This window comes from Schistocerca americana, chromosome 8 (genome assembly GCF_021461395.2).
Source record: "Schistocerca americana isolate TAMUIC-IGC-003095 chromosome 8, iqSchAmer2.1, whole genome shotgun sequence".
Lineage (NCBI taxonomy): Eukaryota > Metazoa > Arthropoda > Insecta > Orthoptera > Acrididae > Schistocerca > Schistocerca americana.
The window spans coordinates 398,950,174-398,978,135 of record NC_060126.1 but is presented as its reverse complement, the minus strand read 5'-3'; the positions used below and the strand labels follow the sequence as shown (position 1 = coordinate 398,978,135).

Here is a 27,962-nt window from a genome sequence, read left to right as displayed (position 1 = left end):
ATAATTTTTTTTTTTACAATATCGGCATAGAAACAGAAAAGTAGAGATACATTCTTCAACTGATGAATTTTATTATATTCACCGGTTTGTCTCAATAAGTCATAGCGGGCGGACATATTACAAGTTCCATCGAGTTAACATTGTTAAAAAATGTGTATTGCAATCGTACATTAAAAAGTATTATAGAAAGTTATCAGGATAGCAAAGTTTATTCGCACAATGATAATCTGTGCATTATTCCATAACGCGCTAAGAATCCTGCATCAGGAGAATGAAGCTAACAAGAAGAATTTGCGTGAGCAGAGGAGTGCCGATCCGGAAAGAGTATTGTCATACCAATCTCTAAGCAGTATAGCGGTAACAAGAAAATGATGAACGTAATTTACAAATGTTAATCTAACAATGTATTGAATATTGAAGGTCTTTGATATTAATGCCAGCTAAAGTTCACTCAGGATATGAGTACGTCCCAATTTTTTTTTTCAATTATTCTTTCAAATTTTCCATTTTTAATTATTTAAGCAGCAGTTTTTAATCAGTTTTCATTATATATTACATTTTATGCACGACCCCCTATTCTCCTATTCTGTCAGCAACTATTCAATGGCAACAGTTCAAAGGACAGCGCCGAGTGGAATATGAACAGATCATTCAATTGTTGAGATAAAAACTTTTTGAGATAAAGGACCCATTTTATCGTTACAAGAAACTAATGAGGCCTTTGTTGCATGTGTTACATATCCGTAAGATTGGAACTATTAACAACTTGAAGGCGCAAATTAAAATTAAATACTGCCTACAAACGACACACACCAGGAATGCTGATTTCAGTGGTAAAGGTAGGAACCCGCTATGCTGTATATATGGTTGCGCTTGGTGTCATCTCTCTCACAGTAAATAATCTCTTTTTCTTCCAATTAATATCCTTTACGGAAAGAGCATTTCTATACTAAGCTTTGTGTAAAGGCAACATTTAAGTGCAAAGTAACTCATTCAAATTCTGTAAGACTATATCAGAGAATAATCAGGTTCATTAATGATTAATACACATATAAATCAGCTTTAATTGAAAAGTACCAATACAAACAAAATTTCGTGTTTAAAATTTATTCTTTCTTTTCACAATTTTGTCAAACATTGTTCACAATGGAGTCAAAGGAAATGGCCATTGTTGAAAACTCATTGCAAAATGCAATATGCCAATATGGCGGAAATCTGAGCTTGGCAACAGTCAAAAGTAACGCGCCAACTTGTGATCTGGCCGATGGCTACCAAAACAACCAGGCTGGTGTCCCACTATTAAAAATTGGTGACAGTGGTGATATAACTAATCATGATGATACTTTTATGATGCCCAAAGACACACTTTCTCAGTTCTCACTGGGATACATTTTTCCAAATAGTGAAACTGAAGCAAGCAACAGTGAAACTTCCGCTGACTATGTCACAAACACAAGAGCAGAAAACAGTTTGAAAAAGCAATGTAAATACTAGTGATACCCACAATTTGACACAAGTCATGCAACTAATAATACAACAGTTTACACAGCAGTTCACAAGCCCTGCACTGCAAAATCAGGCACTTAAGGATTTTAAGAATAGCATTAGTCAACAGTTCAGTGAGGTGAGGTGAGGTGAACTATACTCACTGAATTATCCATTAAGTTCACAGAGCCCGCTAAAGCACTAAAACAAGATATAATTACTGACATGTCCCGCAATATATAAGGGTTGGAACTTTAATAGTGACAACTATTTATTCACAACGATACAAAAAGAGTTACATGTTTGCACCTGTTACTATCCTTCAAAGTAGTCATCAGCGTTGTGTAGAACCCATTGCCAGGAATACTTATCCACAAATGCTCTCTCAAACTGTTCATAATAGTGGCAACATCCCGCCATGTCCGTAGCCCATTGCAGAATATCACCCAGTGTGTATCCAACAACAAACCTAATCTTCTGGGCTGCAATCCAGGTACAAGGTAAAACATTTCGAAATGATCTGATAAAGACCACAGGGTGTGTTCTTTTCCCTTCAGAAGTAACTATTGGAAACTGTCTATGCCTAAGTAATCAATCATCTACAAGTAATACTGAAAAACACGCTGTGCTGTCAGTGACAGGCATGTTTATGTTCGCTTATGGGATAGCACATGGCAACTGCGCTTGCTAGACAGGTGCAACTGCTGGCAAGTGTTGTTGCATTGTGCAACCTTCACTATTTTCCTTCAACGGGCTAACCCCATATTGTGGGTAGCCAGTGAGGGTATCTAACTTCTCTAAAAACATAGATTTGTTTATGGTCATAAGTTGTTTTGGAATGTCAGTAGTTTTGGCAACACTGCCCGTAACCTTTCCTCAGCTTCCTTTAAACCAGAGTCTATTTTAGCTAGAAGTTGACATTCTTTTTCTTTTAGAGCTTCTTCTACAGTATGTACATAAATTCTGCATTCTGACACTACCTTCTCAGCAAGGGAGCTGCCCTTATCCAGCATCCCCTCTTCAGCTTTTTCAGTTATTTCCTTTACAACTGCACATAACTTATCGATCGGTTTTTGACTAATTCTGACTCTAAACTTAACTGTCCTTCTCCTAGACTCAACTTTTATTCCTGTAGGTAGGTTTTTGCGCATGTCTTGCAGCTCGCTGACTGTGTTTGTGACTTTTTTACCAACGCATCCACTTGGGATTGCGTCTCCTGAATTGAATATGAGAATATGCTTCACAAAGGTTTTGCAACTCACCTGCAAGTTGTTCCTGTTTACAATCTACAGATGTTACCTTTTACATTAATGTATATATTATGCAGGACATATCTGCAATTATTTCTTGTTTTAGTAATTAACCAGGCTCCTTGAACTTACTGGATAATTCAGATATATCAGTGTGTATAGTTTTGCTTACCTCACTGAACTGTTGACTAATGCTATTCTTAAAATCCTTAAGTGCCTGATTTTGCTGTGCAAACTGTTGTCCTGTATTTTCCTGAGGTCGTGTGAACTGCTGTGTAAACTGTTGTATTATTAGTTGCATGACTTGTGTCAAATTGTGGGTATCACTAGTATTTACATTGCTTTTTCAAACTGTTTTCTGCTCTTGTGTTTGTGACATAGTCAGAGGAAGTTTCACTGTCGCTTGCTTCAGTTTCACTATTTGGAAAAATGTATCCCAGTGAGAACTGAGAAAGTGTGTCATTGGGCATCATAAAAGCGTCATCATGATTAGTTATATCACCACTGTCACCAATTTTTAATAGTGGGACACCAGCCTGGTTGTTTTGGTAGCCATCAGCCAGATCACGAGTTGGCGTGTTACTTTTGACTGTTGCCAAGCTCAGATTTCCGCCATCTTGGCATATTGCATTTTGTAATGAGTTTTCAACAATGGCCATTTCCTTTGACTTCATTGTGAACAATGTTTGACAAAATTATGAAAAGAAAGAATAAATTTTAAACACGAAATTTTGTTTGGTTCTGTACTTTTCAATTAAAGCTGATTTATATGTGTATTCACCATTAATGAACCTGATTATTCTCTGATATAGTCTTACAGAATTTGAATGAGTTATTTTGCACTTAAATGTTGCCTTCAAACAAAGCTTAGTATAGAAATGCTCTTTCCGTAAAGGATATTAATTGGAAGAAAAAGAGATTATTTACTGTGAGAAAGACGGTGCCATGTGCAGTCTTACATACAGTGAAGCAGCATCCTACCTTTACCGCTGAAATCAGCATTCCTGGTGTGCCTCGTTTGTAGGCAGTATTTAATTTTAATTTGGTCCTTCAGGTTGTTAATAGTTCCAGTCTTACGGACATGTAACATGTGGTGTTGCCGCCAGACACCACACTTGCTAGGTGGTAGCCTTTAAATCGGCCGCGGTCCGTTAATATACGTCGGACCCGTGTGTCGCCACTATCAGTGATTGCAGACCGATCGTCGCCACACGGCAGGTCTAGAGACTTCCTAGCACTCGCCCCAGTTGTACAACCGACTTTGCTAGCGATGGTTCACTGACAAAATACGCTCTCATTTGCCGAGACGATAGTTAGCATAGCCTTCAGCTACGTCATTTGCTACGACCTAGCAAGGCTCCATGTTCAGTTACTATTGATATAGTGAATAATGTACAGTCAAGAGCGATGTTCACCAGTTATGGATTAAAGTTAAGTATTCCACCAGCTACGTCTGTTTTTCTAAATTCTAATTTCCTTGTCCTGTTCCAGACCTCACGCCAGCCTGTGTGAGCTAAAACGCGTGCCTTTCGGCTTCCTCTAGTAACCCGGTGTTGGCTCTCCTGCCAACCCACAACATTGGTGACAAGACAATACCTCGTTCGTAACTACACTGCCCTGATTTACTTGTGTAATGGCTTCACCACCATCTCCATATGTACTGTCCGAATTTTATTGCTTACCGAATCAGCAGACTCGGGCCTTACTGGATGCCCTTGGACAGCTCATCCAGGGTCAACGTGCAATGCAAAACGATGCAGCTGCCGCCGCTCAACCGCTAACGCAGCCACAACACGCAGTTGCACCAACTTTTCCTCCTTTTGATGCTGCACTGGAAGGATGGACGGAGTGGTCACGCCAATTTGGATTTCATCTCGCCGCCTACAGAATTCAAGGTAACGAGCGGCAGCCTTTTTTGTTGTCCTCCGTAGGGGTTCACACATATCGTGTGATAGTCAAATTATTTCCCCAACGCGACGTAGCAACTCTGTCCTACGACGAAATTTTGTCTGCATTAGATGCATATTTCAAAGAATCAGTCAATGTAGTTGCCAAACGGTATACCTTCTTTCGTACAAAACGTACGGAAGGTCAGACTAATAGGGAGTGGGTTGCAACCTTGCAAGGCCTTACTAGGGATTGTGCTTTTGAGTGTCAATGTGGACTCTCTTATTCAGATACTATGGTACGGTGATGCAATTGCACAGAACATTTCTGATGTTCGTATAAGGGAACAGATTTTGAAACTAGTCAATCCCTCCCTTCAACAAGTGATGGACATATTGGATCGGCAGGACACACTTGACTTTGCTCAAGAATCATTTGAAACTTCGCCACCCGTGTGTCAGGTTGACCGGCCCGCCGGGCGAGCTGCACTGAACAGTAAACAGTCCTCGCGCCCGGCCGCACCGTTGCCGCCAGGCTCTCAGCCACGTGTACCGCGCCGGCGAGCAAATGCAGTGCTAAAATCATGCCCGCGGTGTGCTACTAGACATTCGCATGAGAATTGCTCGTCACGCCAAGCTATTTGCTTTTACTGTAATAAAAAAGGACATGTTCAAAGTGTTTGCCAGAAAAAGCTCAGATCGGAAGCTCAAAACCATTCCAGGCCCTTTGCTTAGCGCCGGAATCGGAATCGAACCAAGGATACTCCGGCTCGCGACACTTTGCCCATGGAAATTCATATAGTTCATGCCACTCCGCCCAGTGCCACTCTCTCTAACAGTGACTGTGTTTGTCCCACAAATAGTGTGCGTCGACATCGCTGGAACTCCCGTCAAGTCGCAAGTGATTTTGTACCAGTGTCAGTTCACGCTGCACGAGACAGTCGCTCTTGTCGTCAGCAGGGCAATAAACTTTTTGTGGACCTGGAAATTAACTGCAAAGTGATACCATTCCAGCTCAATACCGGGGCTGCAGTTTCACTGATCAATCAAGACACTTACAAATTGCTGGGCACACCTCCGTTGCGTGCTGCAACTGTTAAGTTAACTACCTATTCAGGTCACAAGATCCCTGTGTTAGGACAGTGCAGCCTTCTTGCAACATACAAGGGACAAACAAAACTTGTGTCATTTTACGTCCTTCGTTCTTCTTCTGCAGTGAACTTGTTTGGTTTCGATTTATTTCAGTTGTTTAACTTGTCTATAGTAAATCAGGTCCTATCAGTGAACCAGACTGTGCCTTCCGACAGTGTTTCTTGTCTGTGTGACAAATTTGCAGACATTTTTGCACCGGGCCTCAGTTGTGCTAATAGCTATAAAGCACATTTGGAACTGAAAGTAAATGCGCAACCGAAATTTTTCAGAGCGCGCAATGTTCCCCACGCATTGCGTGATGAGGTCGCAAAAACATTACATGATTTGGAATCACAAGGTGCAATTGAACGTGTGCAGGCTTCTCTCTGGGCATCACCCTTAGTAATTTTGCCAAAACCTTCGGGAAAATTGAGACTTTGTGTGGACTTCAAGGCAACAGTGAATCCACAACTAGTGACTGCAACTTTTACTTTACCCCGCCCGGAAGATCTTTTTGACAAACTGTGCCCGGGTAAATATTTTTCGAAGTTGGACCTAGCAGATGCGTACTTGCAAATACCGGTGGACGAAGAATCCCAGCGCGTTTTGGTGGTAAACACGCATCTTGGTTTGTATCGATTCAAACGACTGCCATTCGGGTGTGCATCCGCCCCTGCATTGTTTCAGCAATATCTGCAAACTGGTTGTGCGTTGGTCCCTACTGCAGCAAACTATCTGGATGATATTGTGATCTCCAGAAAGATGGAAGAAGAACATTTAGCCAATCTCAGACCATTATTTCAGGTCTTGCGACAAAATGGTCTTCGCTTGCGGAAGGACAAATGTGTGTTTTTTTCTCATGACTTACCCTACCTGGGACATGTACTCAATGCCCAAGGCATACATCCCAGTCCCGAGCACCTCCGTGCCATACAAGACTTGCCTTCGCCGCAGAATTTGAAGCAGCTACAGAGTGCGTTGGGAAAAATTAACTATTATCATCGCTATGTTCCACAGGCCTCTTCTATTTCAGGTCCGCTTCATCGCTTACGCCGTAAAAGTGTTCCGTTCGTCTGGACGACGGAATGCGAACGCGCCTTTCGCCAGTTGAAATCGGCGTTGCTTTCTAATACTTGCCTTATGCCATTCGATTCCCAGAAGCCCCTTTTGTTGATGGTGGATGCATCGGATTTCGGGATCGGTGCTGTGCTTGCGCAAAAAGATGGATCGCACGATCGCCCTATTGCCTTTGCGTCCAAATTGCTCTCATCTGCGCAAAGAAATTATTCACAGATCGAGAAAGAAGCATTGGCTCTCGTATTTGGTGTTACAAAGTTTCATGATTTCTTGTATGGTCATCACTTTACCATTATCACAGACCACAAACCTTTGACATCGCTTTTTCATCCGACCAAGCCTGTACCTCCATGTACAGCACAGAAATTCATTTGCTGGTCTATTTTCCTTGCGCATTACCGCAACGATATCTTGTATCGGTCCACTGCTAAGCACGGAAACGCCAATGCGTTGTCCTGTTTGCCTGTTGCTGAGGATAGAGCATTCGATTCCTCCGAACTTGCTTGCATGTTCATTGATTCGGAAACCGATGACGTGGTCGAATCGTTTCCGATTGATTTTCGTCGTGTAGCTACAGCCACAGCTGCCGACCCTGTCCTTGCTACCGTTCTGCGTTTTGTTGCTACACAATGGCCCTTGTCAAAGTCACGGATCAGGGATCCGTTGGTTCGCCGATATTTTGCTCACCAGGAGAGACTTTTTGTACGACGTGGTATTTTGCTGTTCCGTTCAGATAATGATCAGTCCAGGGTCGTGGTCCCATGTTCGTTACAGTCCTCTGTCTTACAGCTTCTCCACCAAGGACATTGGGGTATAGTGCGAACGAAACAACTTTCTCGTCAGCACTGTACTTGGTTCGGAATCAATGCCGCGATTACGAATCTGTGCTCTTCTTGCACGGTGTGTGCTGAACAACAATCAGCACCACCGCGGAAATTCTTTGCATGGCCAAAAGCCACTTCCCCTCGGCAATGCTTACACCTCGATTTTGCTGGTCCATTCTGGAATGCTCGATGGTTGGTTGTGGTAGATTCATTCAGTAATTTTCCTTTTGTTGTCCGGATGTCTCTCACGACGTGATCTGCCACCATCCAAGCATTATCTGCTATCTTTTGCATTGAAGGTCTTCCACAGACTATTGTTTCCGACAATGGCCCACAATTCATGTCCGCAGAATTTCAGTCCTTCTGCAAGGCCAATGGTATTCAACATCTGATGTCCGCGCCGTTGTCGCCACAGTCAAACGGTGCCGCTGAACGATTGGTCAGGACTTTCAAGTCACAGATGTTGAAGTTGAAAGCGTCGCATTCTCGGGAGGACGCGTTATTGCTCTTTTTGTCCTCGTATCGCTCTCAGCCCCAAGATGGTCGCTCGCCGGCTGAGTTGCTTCACGGTCGCCCTCATTGACCCTTGATGTCTTTGCTCCGTCCGCCGCATCAGGTTCCTGTGCAGCGGCAGACACCTGCTTTTGCCCCAGGCGACGTTGTCCACTACATCTACATCTACATCTACATCTACATTTATACTCCGCAAGCCACCCAACGGTGTGTGGCGGAGGGCACTTTACGTGCCACTGTCATTACCTCCCTTTCCTGTTCCAACCGCGTATGGTTCGCGGGAAGAACGACTGTCTGAAAGACTCCGTGCGCGCTCTAATCTCTCTAATTTTACATTCGTGATCTCCTCGGGAGGTATAAGTAGGGGGAAGCAATATATTCGATACCTCATCCAGAAACGCACCCTCTCGAAACCTGGCAAGCAATCTACACCGCGATGCAGAGCGCCTCTCTTGCAGAGTCTGCCACTTGAGTTTATTAAACATCTCCGTAACGCTATCACGGTTACCAAATAACCCTGTGACGAAATGCGCCGCTCTTCTTTGGATCTTCTCTATCTCCTCCGTCAAACCGATCTGGTACGGATCCCACACTGATGAGCAATACTCAAGTATAGGTCGAACGAGTGTTTTGTAAGCCACCTCCTTTGATGATGGACCACATTTTCCAAGCACTCTCCCAATGAACCTCAACCTGGTACCCGCCTTACCAACAATTAATTTTATATGATCATTCCACTTCAAATCGCTCCACACGCATACTCCCAGATATTTTACAGAAGTAACTGCTACCAGTGTTTGTTCCGCTATCATATAATCATACAATAAAGGATCCTTCTTTCTATGTATTCGCAATACATTACATTTGTCTATGTTAAGGGACAGTTGCCACTCCCTGCACCAAGTGCCTATCCGCTGCTGATCTTCCTGCATTTCGCTACAATTTTCTAATGCTGCAACTTCTCTGTATACTACAGCATCATCCGCAAAAAGCCGCATGGAACTTCCGACACTATCTACTAGGTCATTTATATATATCGTGAAAAGCAATGGTCCCATAACACTCCCCTGTGGCACGCCAGAGGTTACTTTAACGTCTGTAGACATCTCTCCATAGATAACAACATGCTGTGTTCTGTTTGCTAAAAACTCTTCAATCCAGCCACACAGCTGGTCTGATATTCCGTAGGCTCTTACTTTGTTTATCAGGCGACAGTGCGGAACTGTATCAAACGCCTTCCGGAAGTCAAGAAAAATAGCATCTACCTGGGAACCTGTATCTAATATTTTCTGGGTCTCATGAACAAATAAAGCGAGTTGGGTCTCACACGATCGCTGTTTCCGGAATCCATGTTGATTCCTACATAGTAGATTCTGGGTTTCCAAAAACGACATGATACTCGAGCAAAAAACATGTTCTAAAATTCTACAACAGATCGACGTCAGAGATATAGGTCTATAGATTTGCGCATCTGCTCGACGACCCTTCTTGAAGACTGGGACTACCTTTTCCAATCATTTGGAACCCTCCGTTCCTCTAGAGACTTGCGGTACATAGCCGTTAGAAGGGGGGCAAGTTCTTTCGCGTACTCTGTGTAGAATCGAATTGGTATCCCGTCAGGTCCAGTGGACTTTCCTCTATTGAGTGATTCCAGTTGCTTTTCTATTCCTTGGACACTTATTTCGATGTCAGTCATTTTTTCGTTTGTGCGAGGATTTAGAGAAGGAACTGCAGTGCGGTCTACCGCCACTATCAAGGGTCACGGCGTTGGATTGCAGGGCGCATTCTTCGCTGCCTCGGCCGCTCTATGTATCTGGTTTTGGGGGCCTCTGGTGAGGTGCGATGGCATCTCAATCAGCTGCGCCTCTGTCGTCGCACAGGATTTGCTGCGCCCCGTCTGCTTTCAGTGACGGTGCCATCCGGTCAGCGCCCTGGGGACCCAGCTACTGGCTCGCCTCGGCCCCAGGTGTTACCGACGCTGCCTTCCATTTTGCCCCATGGCGACGCGCCGCCACCGCCGCCTGTTCTCCCACCGGCGACGCCCGCAATGGACACGTCGCTGCAACCGCCGGGCACCTCCCTGGGTCACGCACCGCCGATCGCTTCCCGTGACCAGTTGTCCTCCGACATGGAACTCTTGCCCGCTCCAGACCATATGTCGTCTTCGCCCATCGGGTGCCCCGGCCCGATGGAGGTCGACCCTTCGGCCCCTCCTGTCTCTCTGCGGGCGCATACACCGCATGCTGGCGTGCACCCTGGAGCAGGTTTTCAGGCGTTTCCTAGCTCCCCGCGGTCCGAATGGCAGGGTGCGGGTGGCACAGCCTCGCCTGTTGTTAGGCTCCCCACCTCGTTGCATACGTCAACATGGGGTCCTCCCCACGGCGGGCGGAAGCCTTATGCCACAACCATACGCCGCTTTCAACCGCCAGACACCACACTTGCTAGGTGGTAGCCTTTAAATCGGCCGCAGTCCGTTAGTATACGTCGGACCCGTGTGTCGCCACTATCAGTGATTGCAGACCGAGTGCCGCCGCACGACAGGTCTAGAGAGACTTCCTAGCACTCGCCCCAGTTGTACAACCGACTTTGCTAGCGATGGTTCACTGACAAAATATGCTCTCATTTGCCGAGACGATAGTTAGCAGAGACTTCAGCTACATCATTTACTACGACCTAGCAAGGCTCCATGTTCAGTTACTATTGATATTGTGACTAATGTACAGTCAAGAGCAACGTTCACCAGTTATGGATTAAAGTTAAGTATTCCACCAGCTACGTCCGTTTTCCTAAATTCTAATTTCCTTGTCCTGTTGCAGACCTCACGCCAGCCTGCGTGAGCTAAAACGCGTGCCTTTCGGCTTCCTCTAGTAACCCGGTGTTGGCTCTCCTGCCAACCCACAACGTAACACATGCAACAAAGGCCTCATTAGTTTCTTGTAACGATAAAATGGGTCCTTTACCTCAAAAAGTTTTTATCTCAACAATTGAATGGTCTGTTCGTATTCCACTTGGCACTGTCCTTTGAATCGTCGCCATTGACTAGTTGCTGACGGAATAAGGGAAAAGGGGGTCGTGCATAAAATATAATATATAATGGAAATTGATTAAAAATTGCTGCTTAAATAAATAAAAATAGAAAATCTTAAAGAATAATTGAAAAAAAATTGGGAAGTACTCATATCCTGAGTGAACTTTAGCTAGCATTAATATCAAAGACCTTCAATATTCAATACATTATTAGATTAACATTTGTAAATTATGTTCATCCTTTTCTTGTTACCACTATTCTGCGTAGAGATTGGTATGACAATACTGATTCCAGATCGCCACTCCTCTTCTCAAGCAAATTATTCTTGTTACCTTCATTCTCCTGATGGAGGATTCTCAGCACATCACGAAATAATGAACAGAATATTACTGTGCAAATAAACTTTGCTATCCTGATAACTTTGCAGTATTACTGTTACACAGAAAGTGGTTGAAAACATTCGCATTGCAATATTTTAGTAATGTCTGATATGTATAATATCTGTTAACTATATAAAATTCCACTGATAGATAGTTATTGGCACATTTTATCATAACAACGTCAAAGAGGTATCAGTGAAAATAGAAGACTGGTATGCACATATTTGCCGTCTTACTGGCAGATAGCATTAGCGAGCACATTACTTTTAACTACAAAGTTTACTTTAGCAAATGTTCACATACTTTCCTTAATTATTACACCAGTTTCCATCGACTAGTCATTACTAATAGCCTATAAATACTTCCTGGCTGATGGCTTTGTCAAAGTGTGCTACGAATCAACATTTCTACAAGTCTTCTACTGGAGTACTCTAGAACAAGTCTCATGGAAATTCTGACCCCTCGCATGCTTTGACACAGCCACTGGCCACGAAATATTTATGGGCTATTGATAACGACTAACCAAGCCAAAACTGATATAGATATTAAACAATTTATGTGAGCACTTACTGAATAAACTTCATTGTTACTATAATGACAGTGATGGTGAAGTCTGCAACTACCTAATGCTGCTGACATGCCAGCACGAACTTGATCAATTGTCTTTACTCAAGAACAACATTACTTCTTATTTTTGCAGCTCACCGATGTACAGAAGACACGCCATCATTTCCTAGTATGGCAACATTTTTTGCCTATAGCACATTTTCAACAATAGTTGATTGTTTACTACTTCAGTAACCTCCTCCACCTCTTCCCAAATATACACATCTACAGCTTTACATTCTTTCTCCATTATTCTATTGAGAGATGATATCACAGAAAAAATAGGACAGTGACATTTTATGTATGAAATCAGTTTCTTAAAAATATGAAAGTTCCCAAGAAAATGGGTGACTGTGTAACAATTGGCACTAACAAATTGATACTACTACTTTTTACTTAGCAAGAGAAATATTGCAATACATTATTAAAAACCATCATGTTAAGAAACCCAAAGAACAGATTCTTCCCTTGAAGTACTCAAAGTATGAGGAGCTAAATGCTACAAAATTTAATGAGTAATGAACTTAAACTTAATTACTTATTGTGTATTTCTGAATCATAAAAACTACACTGAAGGACATGTTGGCTATATTGTTCTTGTTAATATACACTGGTCATTTAATATTTACAGTACATTTTAATTATAGAGGGTGTCCATAAATTATGAAGCACTTACTTTTTGAAAGCAAATTGTACATCATATATTGCTCCAACTTTTCCCTTTAAGTAGGGTACACTTGCTGTAAAACCCTTGGTGCGTGGTGTCAAATGATGCTTTAATTCAGGCAAGCCTTTTTCCCTTGCAAATTTGAGGCTATTTACATGCTTTTCTGGTGTAAAACGTGTTCCTTCAGCAGTCAGCAATAGCTAAAAAAACAAATAATAAACATGCTCAAAATCTTAATTCTGAATGAGCCAAACACAATGCCGCCGGGATAAGAATCTACAACAGAACATCTTCTATTGCAATACAACTGCACACCTGCTAAAACAATCCAGCTGTACATTCAAGAAATTTCCACGCACGATATAAACCATGTAAAGTTCACAAAGCACAATTGCTGCCTGTAAAAAATTGAGATATACAGTACCATGAAGAAATGTGACAAGCTGTGCTCAGTACTCTCACTTCCCATTCGAGGTGGTGTGCCGAATTTCATAAACATCAAGCATCACAACAAACACATTAGTGTATCAGTCTGAGAGTGAGTATGGCATCAATTCAAGATAGGATATGTTATACTACTCACAAACTTAGATGTTATCTCATCAGCCCTGTGGAAAAGGTTTTTGCTAAACTTCCTTCTGAAGCAGTTTAGGATGTTAGAGGGGAAACATGATGTGCTTTCAAATATGCCAAAGCAATGAAACAGAACATCTTAAAACAAGAGGCAGTGGTCATGCAAAACTGAGGATTGATGATGATAATGTAATCTTTCCAGTAGACAAAGGCAATGCAGGAAAAGATGCAGTATCTACCTATAGAAGATACATGAAGAATATATAGTAGAGAATGGTGATATTTCTCAGACATGTTTATCGACAGGGTGAGGTTACAAAGGCTAAGAGGTACTGGAGATACTGGAAAAAATTGCAGAGAGCCATGTACCATGCAATGAAAGAGTGCCTGATCCAATACAATGGCTTATGGAATGAGCCTTGGATGACCACACAGTCTTCAGGAATAAGTCCATCAGTGTTTCTGATGAAGAAAATTCAGGCTGTTAACAGAATATTGTGTTTGCCCGCTATAACACTGTAGCTATTCCCCAGAGAACTCTAAGATACGATACGCACCTAGAAAAGCTGAAGAATCAAGTAAAGATGTAAACTGTATTATACTCAAGACCAACAGAATTATGAGATATATATGCTTAATACCATATAGTACTCCCCGTCACTCCAATACCAGAGTCAACACACTGTGGTACTAACTCCATGAAACGCTGAAAGCATTCGAAAGGTATTTGATCCATGACCTCAACTGGCACCCACAAATTGTGGAGACTGGTCGGACTTGGGTCCTATACTCGAATCAATGTAACAACATCCGTTACAGTTGCAGTGGGTTGGCCACAACAGCTTCACACACCTACACCAACCACTCATGTAACGCAATTCTTTAAACATTTCTTATAGTAATGTCTCTGGTGTCACAGCTAGTGTTTTCACCTACAACCATTATCGCTGTGCATCGGAAAACATGCAACAATACTGCTACCTGTTAGGGATCTTCTTACGCTGACACGACTATAGGCTTGCACATCTTGCTGGATAAGACTGAGTGGAGTCGAGTCCTACCTTGCATACTTTGCCGAGTGGTATCCTGGATGTGTTCAGTACGACTGACACTAAATAATCTGAGGCTCCACACAAGCTTCCTTATAGCTGTTGAGAGTTTCTCCAATTGTTTTGACTCAGTCTGGGAAAATGGGATGTTGCATTGTTATGTTAAAGGAGCAGCTAATGGCTTGGCTCTGAGCACTATGGGACTTAACATCAGAGGTCATCAGTCCCCTAGAACTTAGAACTACTTAAATCTAACTAACCAAAGGACATCACACACACCCATACCCGAGGCAGGATTGGAACCTGCAACCGTAGCGGTCGCGCGGTTCCAGACTGAAGCGCTTGGAACCGCTCAGCCACAACGACCGGCGGAGCACCTAATCGTCACGGTATTGTAACAGATGCACATGATCTGACAGTAGATTCTTGTTTCTTTTGCTAATGAGAGAAATTGCCAAATTTATCAGAAGCCCTATTTCAAAACAAGTAAATACATCCCATATAAGAATACATCCACCACCTACCTGATTGGAAGCCTTTTGGCAATCAGAATACATATCTTGCCTAGTTTATACACTTGCATGTTGCAACAAGCAAATACCAACATCACAGAGCCACCCACTTTTTACTATGCCTTGAAGACTGAATGATAGTTGTTCCAGTGCCCTGTATTGCACAGTAAGCAGAGGTACATGTGAAGGACAATTATTTCTGTGCTCCATAGAAAGGTAGTGATTCTGAATGGTACAGTGCTTGCAATGATCTGGGATCCCATCAATGTACGTGGTGCACATCTCGTGTTATATCTTGCCATCAAGAGATAGTCGATGCGGAGTCAACAAAATAAGCGAGAAAGTCAATCTGAATTCTGTAAAGTATGAATTTTCTTATTTTTTCATCCATATTTCCAGGGCACTTAAGGATGACATGTCTTCCATGGTTAGCAAACATTACATCTACCGGGATGGCACACCAAAGTAATATTGGCTGCTTTTCTGTGGGTATAGAAGCTCTGGACTGTGACATTCTGGTGTGGAAGAGCACTGAATTTGTTGGCATCTGCCAGCAATTAAAATATTTTTCTTTTTTTAAATATAAGAAAGAAAAGAAAAAGTAAGAATGGGATATAGAGACAGTTCAGGTTTGTATCTGCAGTAAAGACAGCTGGTGACTGTTTTGTGATGCATAATGAAAACTAACAGGAAATATTTCCTGAATGGTTACAGCAATTTTATTGTAAATGCAACACTGCAGTCTTCACCGATGGTTCTTGGGCACTATTGAAATGCCAAGTGATATGTTGTATTGTAACCTATCTATTCATTATTTCAAACTGTGTAATCTATGACTAGTTTCCCCAACAGTTGCCTCAGGCAATGCTGGTGTTTTCCAACCAATGTGCACTGGCTGCAACAAGCAACCATCATTTATTGGAATACCAAAATAGCAAGCCATGCACTGACCAGTGGACATGCCCTCAATATTCTGCAACTTTTTTCCACGAAGTGCAGCTTCAAGCAGCATATATTCTGTATAGTGAGAAACCCAAGTCTCTCACACGCACAGACAATCAGTAACTATTAAGTCCCACAGAAGCACAGACTATCAGAAATGCAATTCCAATTGTTCTGTTTTTATTATTTTACCAGGTAGAGTGTTTTTTTTTTTTTTTTTTTTTTTTTTAATCTGAATTGTGTGTGTGTGTGTGTGTGGGGGGGGGGGGGGGGGGGGGGCGTACGCACGCAGTGTTCAGTAACATACATAATGTGTTGAACCCCACCACAAAAAAGCTATATAAGATCATGTGACCAAAAAGAGAAGCAATTTGAAATGCAATCAATATAACTGATAACTAAGAGAACCAACACCACTAAGAACTTGCTTTAAGTGTGTGGATAGAATAGAAAATTTCCGGGTGTTCAGTGGCACTTTTGTCAGTGTCCTTTTACAATATGAACTAAATGCTCAGTGAGACTCAAGTCTTCCCTATTTCTAATCTTCCTGGGTAAAGACACATGATTGAACTTAAGAGATTGGCAATGATAATGCAATGATTGCTTAGCTTCAGCATAAATAGAGTAAACAACTCTATTGCATTAAGCATAGATGATAAATCTGTGGACTGTGTAATAAATACCTATAATTTTAAGGAATGGACACTTATTGTTAGTTAACATGGAATAGGCACAGAATGATACTGGCAAAAAGAATGTCTTCAGTATGTTATGTGCTTAGGGGTCTTAATATCACTTTAACAGTCAGTGTCTTGTGGTCACATTTTACATCTACATGCACTAAATTCTTACGTAAGGGATTCCTTTCTGGGGACTGAAGACACAAAACATGGACACAGTTTTTGAACTGCAGAAAATAGTCATAACAATAATAACTGTAACTATTACTCAGACTCCCTGTAAGGAGCTAATTAAAAACTTTGGTATCTTTCCTGCACAAAGTAAGTACATCTACCAATCTGTGGTGTGTTTCAGAGTAGCAAAAGAGCCAGTTTGGAATTACAGCAGAGTCCCGCTAATCCGAATGTTCAGAGTCCCGCTAATCTGAACCCCAGTAATCCGAACATTCAGTTAAACTGAACAATCAGTTTTAATGTTTGCAGTATGCCCTGGTTCATTTGCTGTAGAACTGGTGTAACATTCGGCGGCAAAAACTTCACCACAATTTCTGCATCCCATAATGGCGTGTTATCAATCAAAAGAATTGCACGCGAAGACGAATGATTTTCCTTAGAAAACCTTCAAACAGAGGGAACAAACTTGCCGTGAAACCATTCTCTGAACAGCTTACCATCCATCCATGCTTTTTTCTGGTTGCAATAATATATGGGCATGGACTCCATGTTGCAGTTTTTAAAACATCTGGGCCTAAGCAGATTTGCCGATCAGCTTAAAGGCAGCTTGTGATTATCAGCAGCATTGCTGCACACTAATAAAGTCACACGATCTTTGCACATTTTAAAACTAGAAGCATGGTCTTCTGGTTTTGATGTCAGGCTTTTAGTTGGCAATGCCCTAAAATTAAGGCTGGTCTCATTAGAGTTATAAATTTGTTGGGGAGAATACTTTCCCTCCCTCATTATTTTTTCAAACTCACCCAACTTTCCTTCACTGTACCATGGTCAGAAGAAAACTCATCTCCAGTAATTGTTGGCTGACTGAGTCCATGACGCTATTTTGAATCTTGTCCAACCAACCCGTACTCGTACTAAAAGACTCATCACAATTTATTAACTTGTTCAGGTAAACAGCCTAACATAACCAAGCACTTTGTGAGCCAACTGGCAGTGCACTGACCTCAGACACTACAAAGGTCTCAACAATGTACAACAACAAGGGCAGGGAGTGAGAGTGAGCCATTGTTCCCACACTTGTTCCCATGATGTACATACTTATCTGCTTGGTATACTTAATTCTAGAAACTCGTCACCGTAAGTTCGGCTAATCTGAACAAATCGGTAATGCGAACAAGGTCTGGTCCCAATTAGTTTGGATTAACGGGACTCTACTGTACTTTTACCCACGAAAAACAAACAAAAAACTCAAATCAGCATTTTACATGAGGGTATAAAATCTTATGATTAAAAAAAGTAGATTACTTCGAGTACAACACCGCCTTGTCGCATATCAATATGTGATCAGGGTACACTGCTTTCACAAGGAAGGGATGTGTCAAGTTGTAAAATGTGTGACAAAGTCTGTTGACTCAGTTTTTCAGGTGGACTGAGAAGCGTAGTTGAATATGGTGGGAATGGAGTCTAGAGTTGGTGCAAGAGAGACAGAAACAGGCTCTAAGTCCAGGAGTCACCCGTGGGTGTCATTGTGTGCAGCATTGAAGAATGAAACTATGTTTTATATTACTAGTTACCTGAAACAAATAGTGTGTGATCAAGGAATGTTATAAAATAGGGACTCTCCAAATGAGGCGGTGCACCTGTTAAGACACTGACCTCACATTTGGGAGTATATAGTTGCTCTGTCAAACCACCCTGATTCGGGTATCTCATGGGTTTCCTGGGTCACTGAGGCAAATGCCACGATGGTTCCTTAATCAAGATCATGTGACGATCATTTGTTTTACCCTCTCACGTACTACATGTCCTATGAACGCTGTATATATATACTGTATGTTGTATACTTTGACCTATTCGTTTTCATTGTATTACCTTGACAAATCCTACATTATAAAAGTGTATGTATGCATGTATATCCCACATCTTCAACAACATTGGACCGATTTCAACCAAACTTTGCACACATGTCACTTTCTGTCTGGAAAGGACCACTGTGGAGATAAAAACCACCTACCTCTCAAATGGGTGGGTGGGAAAAAGAAGCATGGCTCACGAGATGCAAACAGCCAGACTGTATTCAACCAGTATTTGAGAATCGGAACACTTAATGACTTGCAAACAACTTTAAACACAATTTCAAACCATTGCCAGACTTTTTCTCGTTGACATCCCATGAAGTAGCGAAAGAAAAAAGTTTACTGAATGTACCTCCAAAATTATACCGTTGTATGACAGATAGTTGAGGAGATATGAGGTCATAAACACTGAGCTGCGTGAAAAGTAATTTGCTAGACACAGGTGAAGTATGAAAATATATATGCGTGAAATATGTTAAATACAAGTGAAATATATGTGACGTGTAATACAAAGGGTAAAAAAGCTCCTCCTAACCTCTGGATCGATTTAAACCAAATTTGGTACATTCCTGTGTTTGATGTGTAACTGCCAGAAGTTTCAGCATTGTATGTCTGTTAGTTATTATTCAGTGCTGTAATGAATAGTACATTGTGCCACACACTTTGCAAATTTCGAGATGGCTGAATTAGAGGAGCAACATGTCTGCATTAAATTTTGCGTGAAACTCAAGAAACACTTTACAGAACTATACCAAATGATGTACGAAGCCTACGGTGATGAGTGCTTAACTCATACTCAGTGTTAAAAATGGTTCATATGGTTTAAAAAAAGGCTGGACGGAAGTTAAAGTGGACCCTAATTCAGAACACCCTTTGACATCTACTGACAATGCTCATGTCAGGGATGTCGAGAAAATTGTGTGTGACAATTGAAAACTGACTGTTTGAGACGTTTTTTTTTTTGTTTGTTTAGGGCGCAAAACTTCTATGGTCATTAGCGCCCAGTCTGTGACTTAGGAAACAGTAAAAAGCCGAAATTGAAAACCAGCAGCAATGGGAACGAAAGTCATAAAATTGGAGAAACTAAAAGCAGAAGGAAGGCTTAAAAATCCACTACAGAAAGGGGTTGGTTGTCCCCAAAAAAAGCTTCAAATGACTGACGTCATTTCACTGGCACTAATAAACTTGAGAACGCGGTCGGCTGAGCGCGTGTCATCTGCTAAAATCGACGATATATCAGGCGATAGCTGTAGACTGGAGCGTAAAGGATTAAAATAGGGGCACTCAATTAAAAGGTGTCTTACCGTCCACAGCTGAGAGCAGTGGGGAAAGAGTGGGGGAGGATCGCCGCTTAAAAGATGTCGATGGCTAAAAAGACAGTGCCCTATCCGGAGTCTAGTTAAAATTACCACCTCCCGACGACGCGTTCGGGAGGAAGAGGTCCAAGCACAAGGAAGAGCTTTCACGTCCCGCAATTTATTATGGGTAAGTGTCGACCAATGCGTGTGCCATAAATGAACAACACGTCGACATAGAATGCTCCGTAGATCGGTGAAGGGAATCGATTGAATAGCTGGCCGAGGAAGAGAGACTGCAGCCTTGGCTGCAATATCGGCCGCCTCATTTCCACAGATACCAACGTGTCCCAGGAGCCAGAGGAATGCCACCGAGACGCCCCCCAGGTGGAGCAAGCGCAGACAGTCCTGAATCCGGTGGACCAGAGGGTGCACAGGATAAAGAGCTTGGAGACTGAGGAGAGAGCCGAGAGAATCTGAGCAGATGACGTACTGTATCCGCTGATGGCGGCGGATGTAGTGGACAGCCTGGAGAACAGCGTAAAGCTCCGCAGTATAAACCGAACACTGGTCGGAAAGCCGAAAGTGATTTGGGGTGTCGCCAACAATATAGGCACTCCCTACACCTAACAATGTTTTCGAGCCGTCGGTGTAAATAAATGTGGCGTCCGTCATTTGTGCACATAGAGCAGCAAATGCCCGATGATAAACAAGTGAAGGGGTACCATCCTTGGGAAATCGACAAAGGTCACGGAGCAGGCAGATCCGGGGACGGAGCCAAGGCGGTGCTGTACCCCAAGTTGTCAAGAAGGTTTTAGGAAAGCGGAAGGAAAGAGAATGGAGCAGTTGACGGGAGCGGACTCCCAGTGGTAGTAGGGAGGAGGGGCGGCCTGCATACCCTACAGCAAAAGGAGGCGTCGAAAAAAATGTCATGGGCTGGATTAGCAGGCATGGAAGACAGATGGCTAGCATAACGACTCAGAAGGACTGCTCGCCGAATGGACAGCGGAGGTTCAGCAGTCTCAGCATAAAGGCTTTCCACAGGGCTGGTGTAAAAAGCTCCAGACACTAAACGTAATCCACGGTGGTGGATAGAGTCGAGACGCCGAAGAATAGACGGCCGAGCAGAGGAGTAGACTATGCTTCCATAATCCAATTTCGAGCGCACTAAGGCGCGATAGAGGCGGAGAAGGACCACTCGGTCCACTCCCCAGGAGGTACCATTCAGGGCATGGACGGTGTTGAGGGATCGCAGACAGCGAGCCGAAAGATAGGAAACGTGGGAGGACCAGCACAGTTTTCTGTCAAACATAAGACCTAAGAATTTAGCAACGTCTGAAAGCGGAAGGTTGACAGGACCTAGATGTAAGGAGGGCGGAAGAAACTCCTTACGCCGCCAAAAATTAACACAAACGGTCTTACTGGGAGAAAAACGGAAGCCGGTTTCAATGCTCCAAGAGTGGAGGCGATCGAGACATCCTTGAAGACGTCGTTCAAGAAGGCTGGTGCGTTGAGAGCTGTAGTAGATCGCAAAATCGTTCACAAAGAGGGAGCCCGAGACATCAGGAAGGAGACAATCCATAATTGGATTGATGGCAATGGCAAACAGTACAACACTCAGCACTGAGCCCTGGGGTACCCCGTTTTCTTGGGAGAAAGTACGGGAGAAAGTAGTGTTCACCCGCACTCTAAATGTGCGCTCTGCCATAAATTCGCGAAGAAAAAGGGGCAGCCGACCTCAAAAGCCCCAAGAGAACAGTGTGCGGAGGATGCCTGTCCTCCAACAGATATCGTATGCTCTCTCCAGATCAAAAAATATTGCTACTGTTTGGCGTTTCCGGAGAAAATTGTTCATGATATAAGTGGAGAGAGCAACAAGATGGTCAACTGCAGAACGATGCTTTCGGAATCCGCATTGGGCAGGTGTTAAATGACTGCGGGATTCCAGCCACCACACTAAACGGTAATTCACCATACTCTCCAAAACCTTACAGACACTACTCGTGAGAGAAATGGGGCGATAGCTAGAGGGGAGATGTTTGTCCTTTCCAGGTTTCGGAACAGGAACGACGATAGCTTCCTGCCATCGTCTGGGAAAGGTACTGTCGGTTCAAATTCGATTATAAAGGCGAAGGAGGTAACGCAGACTATGGGTTGATAAATGCAGCAACATTTGGACGTGGATACCATCCGGTCCTGGGGCGGAGGAGCGAGAAGAAGAGAGTGCATGTTGGAGTTCCCGCAAGGAGAAAACAGTATTGTAGCTTTCGCGATTTTGAGAGGAGAAAGCAAGAGGTCGCACTACCGCTGCACGTTTCTTCGGGAGAAACACTGGCGGGTAATTTGAAGAGCTCGAAATCTCAGCAAAGTGTTTACCCAAGGAGTTAGAAATTGCGACGGGGTCCACTAACGTATCACGCGCGACAGTGAGCCCAGAGACCGGGGAGAAACTAGGCGCGCCTGAGAACCGTCGAAGCCGACTCCAAACTTCCGAGGAGGGAGTGAAGGTGTTAAATGAGCTAATAGAGAATTTCCAGCTTGCCTTCTTGCTATTGCGGATGACACGACGGCATCGCGCTCGGAACTGCTTATACCGGATACAGTTGGCCAAAGTAGGATGGTGGCGGAAAACGCGGAGAGCATGTCGCCGCTCACGTATTGCATTACGGCATGCCTCATTCCACCAAGGAACTGGGGGGCGCCGGGGCAATTCGGAGGTGCGTGGTATTGAATGTTCCGCAGCTGTAAGAATAACGTCGGTAATACGTGTGACCTCATCATCGGCGCTGGGAAAGTGACGGTCATCGAAAGTCGCTAGAGACGAAAAAAGTGTCCAATCGGCTTGGGCAAACTTCCAGCGTCGCGGGCGCATGTAGGGCAGTTGAGGCTGCAGTCTAAGGACACATGGAAAATGGTCACTCGAGTGTGTATCATCAAGGGCGAACCATTCGAAGCGCCGAGCTAGCGGAACAGTACCGACCGCAATGTCCAAATGAGATAATTTGTCGTGGAGCCAGACAAAAATGTAGGGACCCCAGTGTTGAGGCAAACTAGATCTGCTTGGTGGAAGACGTCCAGCAATAGCGAGCCACGTGGACAAGAATGTGGAGATCCCCAAAGCGGGTGGTGGGCATTGAAGTCCCCAACCAGCAAATATGGGGGTGGAAGCTGACCAAGAAGATGAAGGAGATCAGCTCGTGCCATTGGTGTGGACGATGGAATGTATACAGTACAAAGAGAGAACGTGTATCCGGAAAGGGAAAGACGGACGGCGACAGCTTGGAAGGAAGTGTTTAAATGGATTGGGTGATAATGCAGAGTATCATGGAGAAGAATCATGAGATGTGCTGGAGTGCCTTCAACAGAGAGGAGATCATATCGGACGGACTGAAAATGAGGGAGAACAAAGCGGTCATGGGGACGCAGCTTTGTTTCCTGAAGACAGAAGATGACCGGTGAGTAAGATCGTAAGAGGATCGACAATTCATCCCGATTGGCTCGAATACCGTGGATATTCCAGTGGATAATGGACATAGGGTGAACAGAAAATGGAGGAATGTGACCAAGGTCGCTGTCAGCTCAAGGACTGCTCTGAGCTTGCGACCGACAGCATGGAATGGCATTCAGCCGAAGGCAGAAGATTCTGATCCAAAGGTTGGTCAGGAGCAGCTCCTGCCACAAGCGATCGGCCGGTTGAGTGGCCGCCAGCAGTGTGCCTCGGCGACACAGAAGACGGCCGAGGGCGATTTCCGCCAGGTGGTGCTGTAGATGGGACACGCCTTGGTGGAGAAGGAGAGGAACTGGGTTTCTTTGTAGCCTTCTTGGAAGTATGATGTTTAGAGGAAGGAGGAACCGATGGTTGGGAAGTTGCCGTACGTAAAAACTCTTCACGAGTATGCTCTTTTTTCGAAGTCTTGGTGTCTGACTTTTGGGCTCGAGATTTAGCAGAACTCGACGAAGGGTGAGCCGTAGAGTGGGCAGGCGAAAGTGGTGAGGTTGAACGGGCGATCTTTGCGCTGGCCGATCTGACGACCGTGGCACTAAAGGTGAGGTCGCAAGTCTGCGAGGCCGCCTCCTTTGTTGGCCGAGGAGAAGCAAGGACAGTGCTGTATTTTCCTTTCTGAGGCACGGTGGGCTGTCGACTGGCGAATAATTTTCGAGCAGCAAAGGTCGACACCTTTTCCTTTACTCTAATTTCCTGGATGAGCTTTTCGTCCTTAAAAACGGGACAATCTCGAGAGGAAGCAGCGTGGTCACGCATAAGTTGATGCAGCGAGGGGATGGAGGTGGACAAGCACCCTCATGGTCATCCTTGCCACACGTAACACATTTGGCCGGATTGGAACAGGACTGGCTGGTGTGATTGAACCGCTGACACCGATAGCAACGCGTAGGGTTTGGGACGTAAGGGCGAACGGAAATTATCTCATAGCCTGCTTTGACTTTCGATGGGAGTTAACTTTGTCAAATGTCAAGAAGACAGTGCGGGTTGGAATGATGTTCGTGTCAACCCTTTTCATAACCCTATGAACAGCCGTTACGCCCTGGTCAGACAGGTAGTGCTGAATTTCTTCGTCAGACAATCCATCGAGGGAGCGTGTATAAACGACTCCGCGCGAGGAATTTAAAGTACGGTGCGGTTCCACCCGGACAGGGAAGGTGTGTAGTAGTGAGGTACGCAGCAATTTTTGTGCCTGGAGGGCACTGACTGTTTCTAACAACAGGGTGCCATTCTGTAATCTGGAACAAGACTTTACAGGACCTGCAATTGCATCGACACCTTTCTGAATAATGAAAGGGTTGACCGTGGAGAAGTCGTGACCTTCGTCAGACCGAGAAACAACAAGGAACTGTGGCAACGATGGAAGAACTGACTGTGGCTGAGACTCAGTGAACTTACGTTTGTGAGCAGACATAGTGGAAGGTGAGGAAACCATTGCGGAAGAATCCCCCATGATTACCGGCGTCTCCGATGGTGCGCTCCTCCCTTGTGGGGGCCCTCTCTGAGGGCACTCCCGCCTTAGGTGATTGTTCACACCTCAGGTCACACCTCCCGACAAACGGATCCCTTCCTGGGCCTGGCCATTACCAGGGGGTACGTACGTGTCCTACCTGTCTACCCGGGGCGGGGAATTACGCGTTACCCTGCCACCGGCTACGCATGGAAGTGCGTGGGTCGGCCTTCAGACACGCACAGGGAGGAAGAAAGAAAGGGAAAGGAAAGAAGAGAGGTCTCAAACGCCACAGCGGAGAAAAGGGTAAAGAGAAGAGGTAAGGAAAAGAGAAGGACAAAGGAAGGATGAAGACATACAAGCAAGGAAGGCGAAGAATGCGGTACATTTACAAGCGTCCGTCTCCGGACGTAGGCACAAACCATACTCCCAGAGGGGTGAAAGGGAAGGAAAGAGCCAGAGGTGAGGGAGGGAGGGGGGGGGGGGGGCGAAGATGGGGGATGGGGAAGGATGCGGAAAGGGAAGGTATGCAGCCCGGAAAGGAAGGAAAGCCACATTAGCTCGGGATCCCATGCTCGCTACGCACGTATCCACAAAAGAGTTGTGGATCCCCTGGGGGGTCTGAGAGATTGTAGAAGAATGTAGCATATCTGTTGGATCATGTCATGAGATCTTGACACAGTGCTCTTGGAATGCATTGTGTTGCCGCCAACTTCGTGCCGCAGCTCATAACGCAAGACCAGAAGGACCTTCAATTCCCAATCCATGAAGAGCTTTTGAACTGCACAAATGAGAACAATGCTTTCCTTAAGAGAATCACAACTGCTGATGAGACATGAGTCTATGGTTATGATGTGGAGACCACTGTTCAATGTTCCCAATGCATCGGGAAAGTTGCTCCAAGACCAAAAAAAGCTCTTCAGGCCAGGTCAAACATCAGAACCACTTTGACAGTTTTTGCTGACTATGAAAGATTAGTTCATCACGCATTCCTGCCACGACAAACTGTTAATCGATGGTATTATCAGGATGTGGTGAGAAGTCTGCAAGAAAATGTAAAAAGGAAACGGCCTGAAATGTGGCACGATAATGCATGGCTCTTGTATCACAGTTACGGGTCTGTACATTCATGCATGCTGGTGCGTGATACTACACAAGAAACAAGATCACTGTTCACCCTCACCCTCCATACTCTCCAGATATGGCCCCTACAGACTTTTTTCATTTTCCAAAGAGGAAAACCCTGAACAATAGATGATATAAAACAAAATTTGCAGATGGCTGAATCAACTGTGGGTGGAGGAACGTATTTTGAAGAAGATCAAGCACAACAAGTGAAAAGTAAAAAGAAAAACAAATTTGTAAATGAAATTCCCGAATATTTTGAACAGACTTCATCTATTACTTCTCTATTACATAATATTTGGAAAAAATACTGTGGTAATAAGAAACAGCAACGTCGTATTTGGAGAGGGGGGGGGGGGAAGAGGGGGGAGGTTAATAACATGGAGAGAGAAAAGGGAAGAAGGAGATGAACAGGAGAAGGGCAGGGGGGGGGGGCGGGCAGAGCGCGAGCGCGGGGGCGGGGGCGGGCAGAGCGCGAGCGCGGGGGCGGGGGCGGGCAGAGCGCGAGCGCGGGGGCGGGCAGAGCGCGAGCGCGGGGGCGGGCAGAGCGCGAGCGCGGGGGCGGGCAGAGCGCGAGCGCGGGGGCGGGCAGAGCGCGAGCGCGGGGGCGGGCAGAGCGCGAGCACGGGGGCGGGCAGAGCGCGAGCACGGGGGCGGGCAGAGCGCGAGCACGGGGGCGGGCAGAGCGCGAGCACGGGGGCGGGCAGAGCGCGAGCACGGGGGCGGGCAGAGCGCGAGCACGGGGGCGGGCAGAGCGCGAGCACGGGGGCGGGCAGAGCGCGAGCACGGGGGCGGGCAGAGCGCGAGCACGGGGGCGGGCAGAGCGCGAGCACGGGGGCGGGCAGAGCGCGAGCACGGGGGCGGGCAGAGCGCGAGCACGGGGGCGGGCAGAGCGCGAGCACGGGGGCGGGCAGAGCGCGAGCACGGGGGCGGGCAGAGCGCGAGCACGGGGGCGGGCAGAGCGCGAGCACGGGGGCGGGCAGAGCGCGAGCACGGGGGCGGGCAGAGCGCGAGCACGGGGGCGGGCAGAGCGCGAGCACGGGGGCGGGCAGAGCGCGAGCACGGGGGCGGGCAGAGCGCGAGCACGGGGGCGGGCAGAGCGTGAGCACGGGGGCGGGCAGAGCGCGAGCACGGGGGCGGGCAGAGACAGGTGGAGTAGGAGATGGGCAACCCCTTATCACCAGTGGTAGCCAACCTTTTCATGAAAAGGTACGAAGAGGAAGCACTTGCATCAGCCATTTACCAACCCAAGTGCTTTCTCAGGTATGTCGATGACACGTTTGTCATTTGGCCCCATGGCAGGGAGAAGCTAGATGACTTTTTGGAACATCTAAACTCACGCCACCCAAGTATAAAATTTACTATGGAGCGAGAGAAGGATGGGCAGCTCCCATTCTTGGATGTCCTGGTCAAGAGGAAGGCAGATGGCACTCTGGGGCACAGTGTGTATCTTAAGCCCACCCACACTGACTTATACCTTCAAGCCAGTAGCTGCCACCACCCGGCACAGAAGAATGGAGTCTTGAAAACATTAGTTACATTAGCTACGGAAAGTCTGGCCACAGAGATACAACGTCTACAGCTGGTGTTCAGCAGAATTGGATACTCCTCCACAGATATCCAAAGGGCACTTCGTGCTACCAGCCAACCACAGGGTACAGAAGAGGAGGCAAAGAAGGTGGCATACCTGCCATATGCTGGACCTATTTCTGCAAAGATCAGAAGAATTCTTTCAAACTATTACATAAAGAGTATCTTCTGTCCACCCTCCAACATTGGGACAATGCTATGGAATGTGAAGGATGACTTGGGGCTACGTAAACCAGGCATTTACAACATCCCGTGCCAGTGTGGAAATTCATACATTGGCCAGACAACCAGGACAGTGGACGTCAGGTGCAAATAACACCACAGGCACACCAGACTCGGACAGGCAACCAAATCTGCCATAGCGAAG

The 27,962-nt window shown here is 45.2% G+C and overlaps 1 protein-coding gene across 2 annotated transcripts in view; it reads right to left on the bottom strand.

Moving 5' to 3' along the window:
- LOC124544615 (1-acyl-sn-glycerol-3-phosphate acyltransferase gamma-like) overlaps positions 1-27,962 on the bottom strand; it is an 81,837-nt gene that overhangs the window by 17,822 nt on the left and 36,053 nt on the right. For both annotated transcript variants that reach the window (XM_047123215.1, XM_047123214.1), the window contains exon 5: positions 12,857-13,047. In XM_047123215.1, coding sequence (XP_046979171.1) covers positions 12,857-13,047 — 191 coding nt within the window. The remainder of the gene's footprint in view (positions 1-12,856; positions 13,048-27,962) is intronic.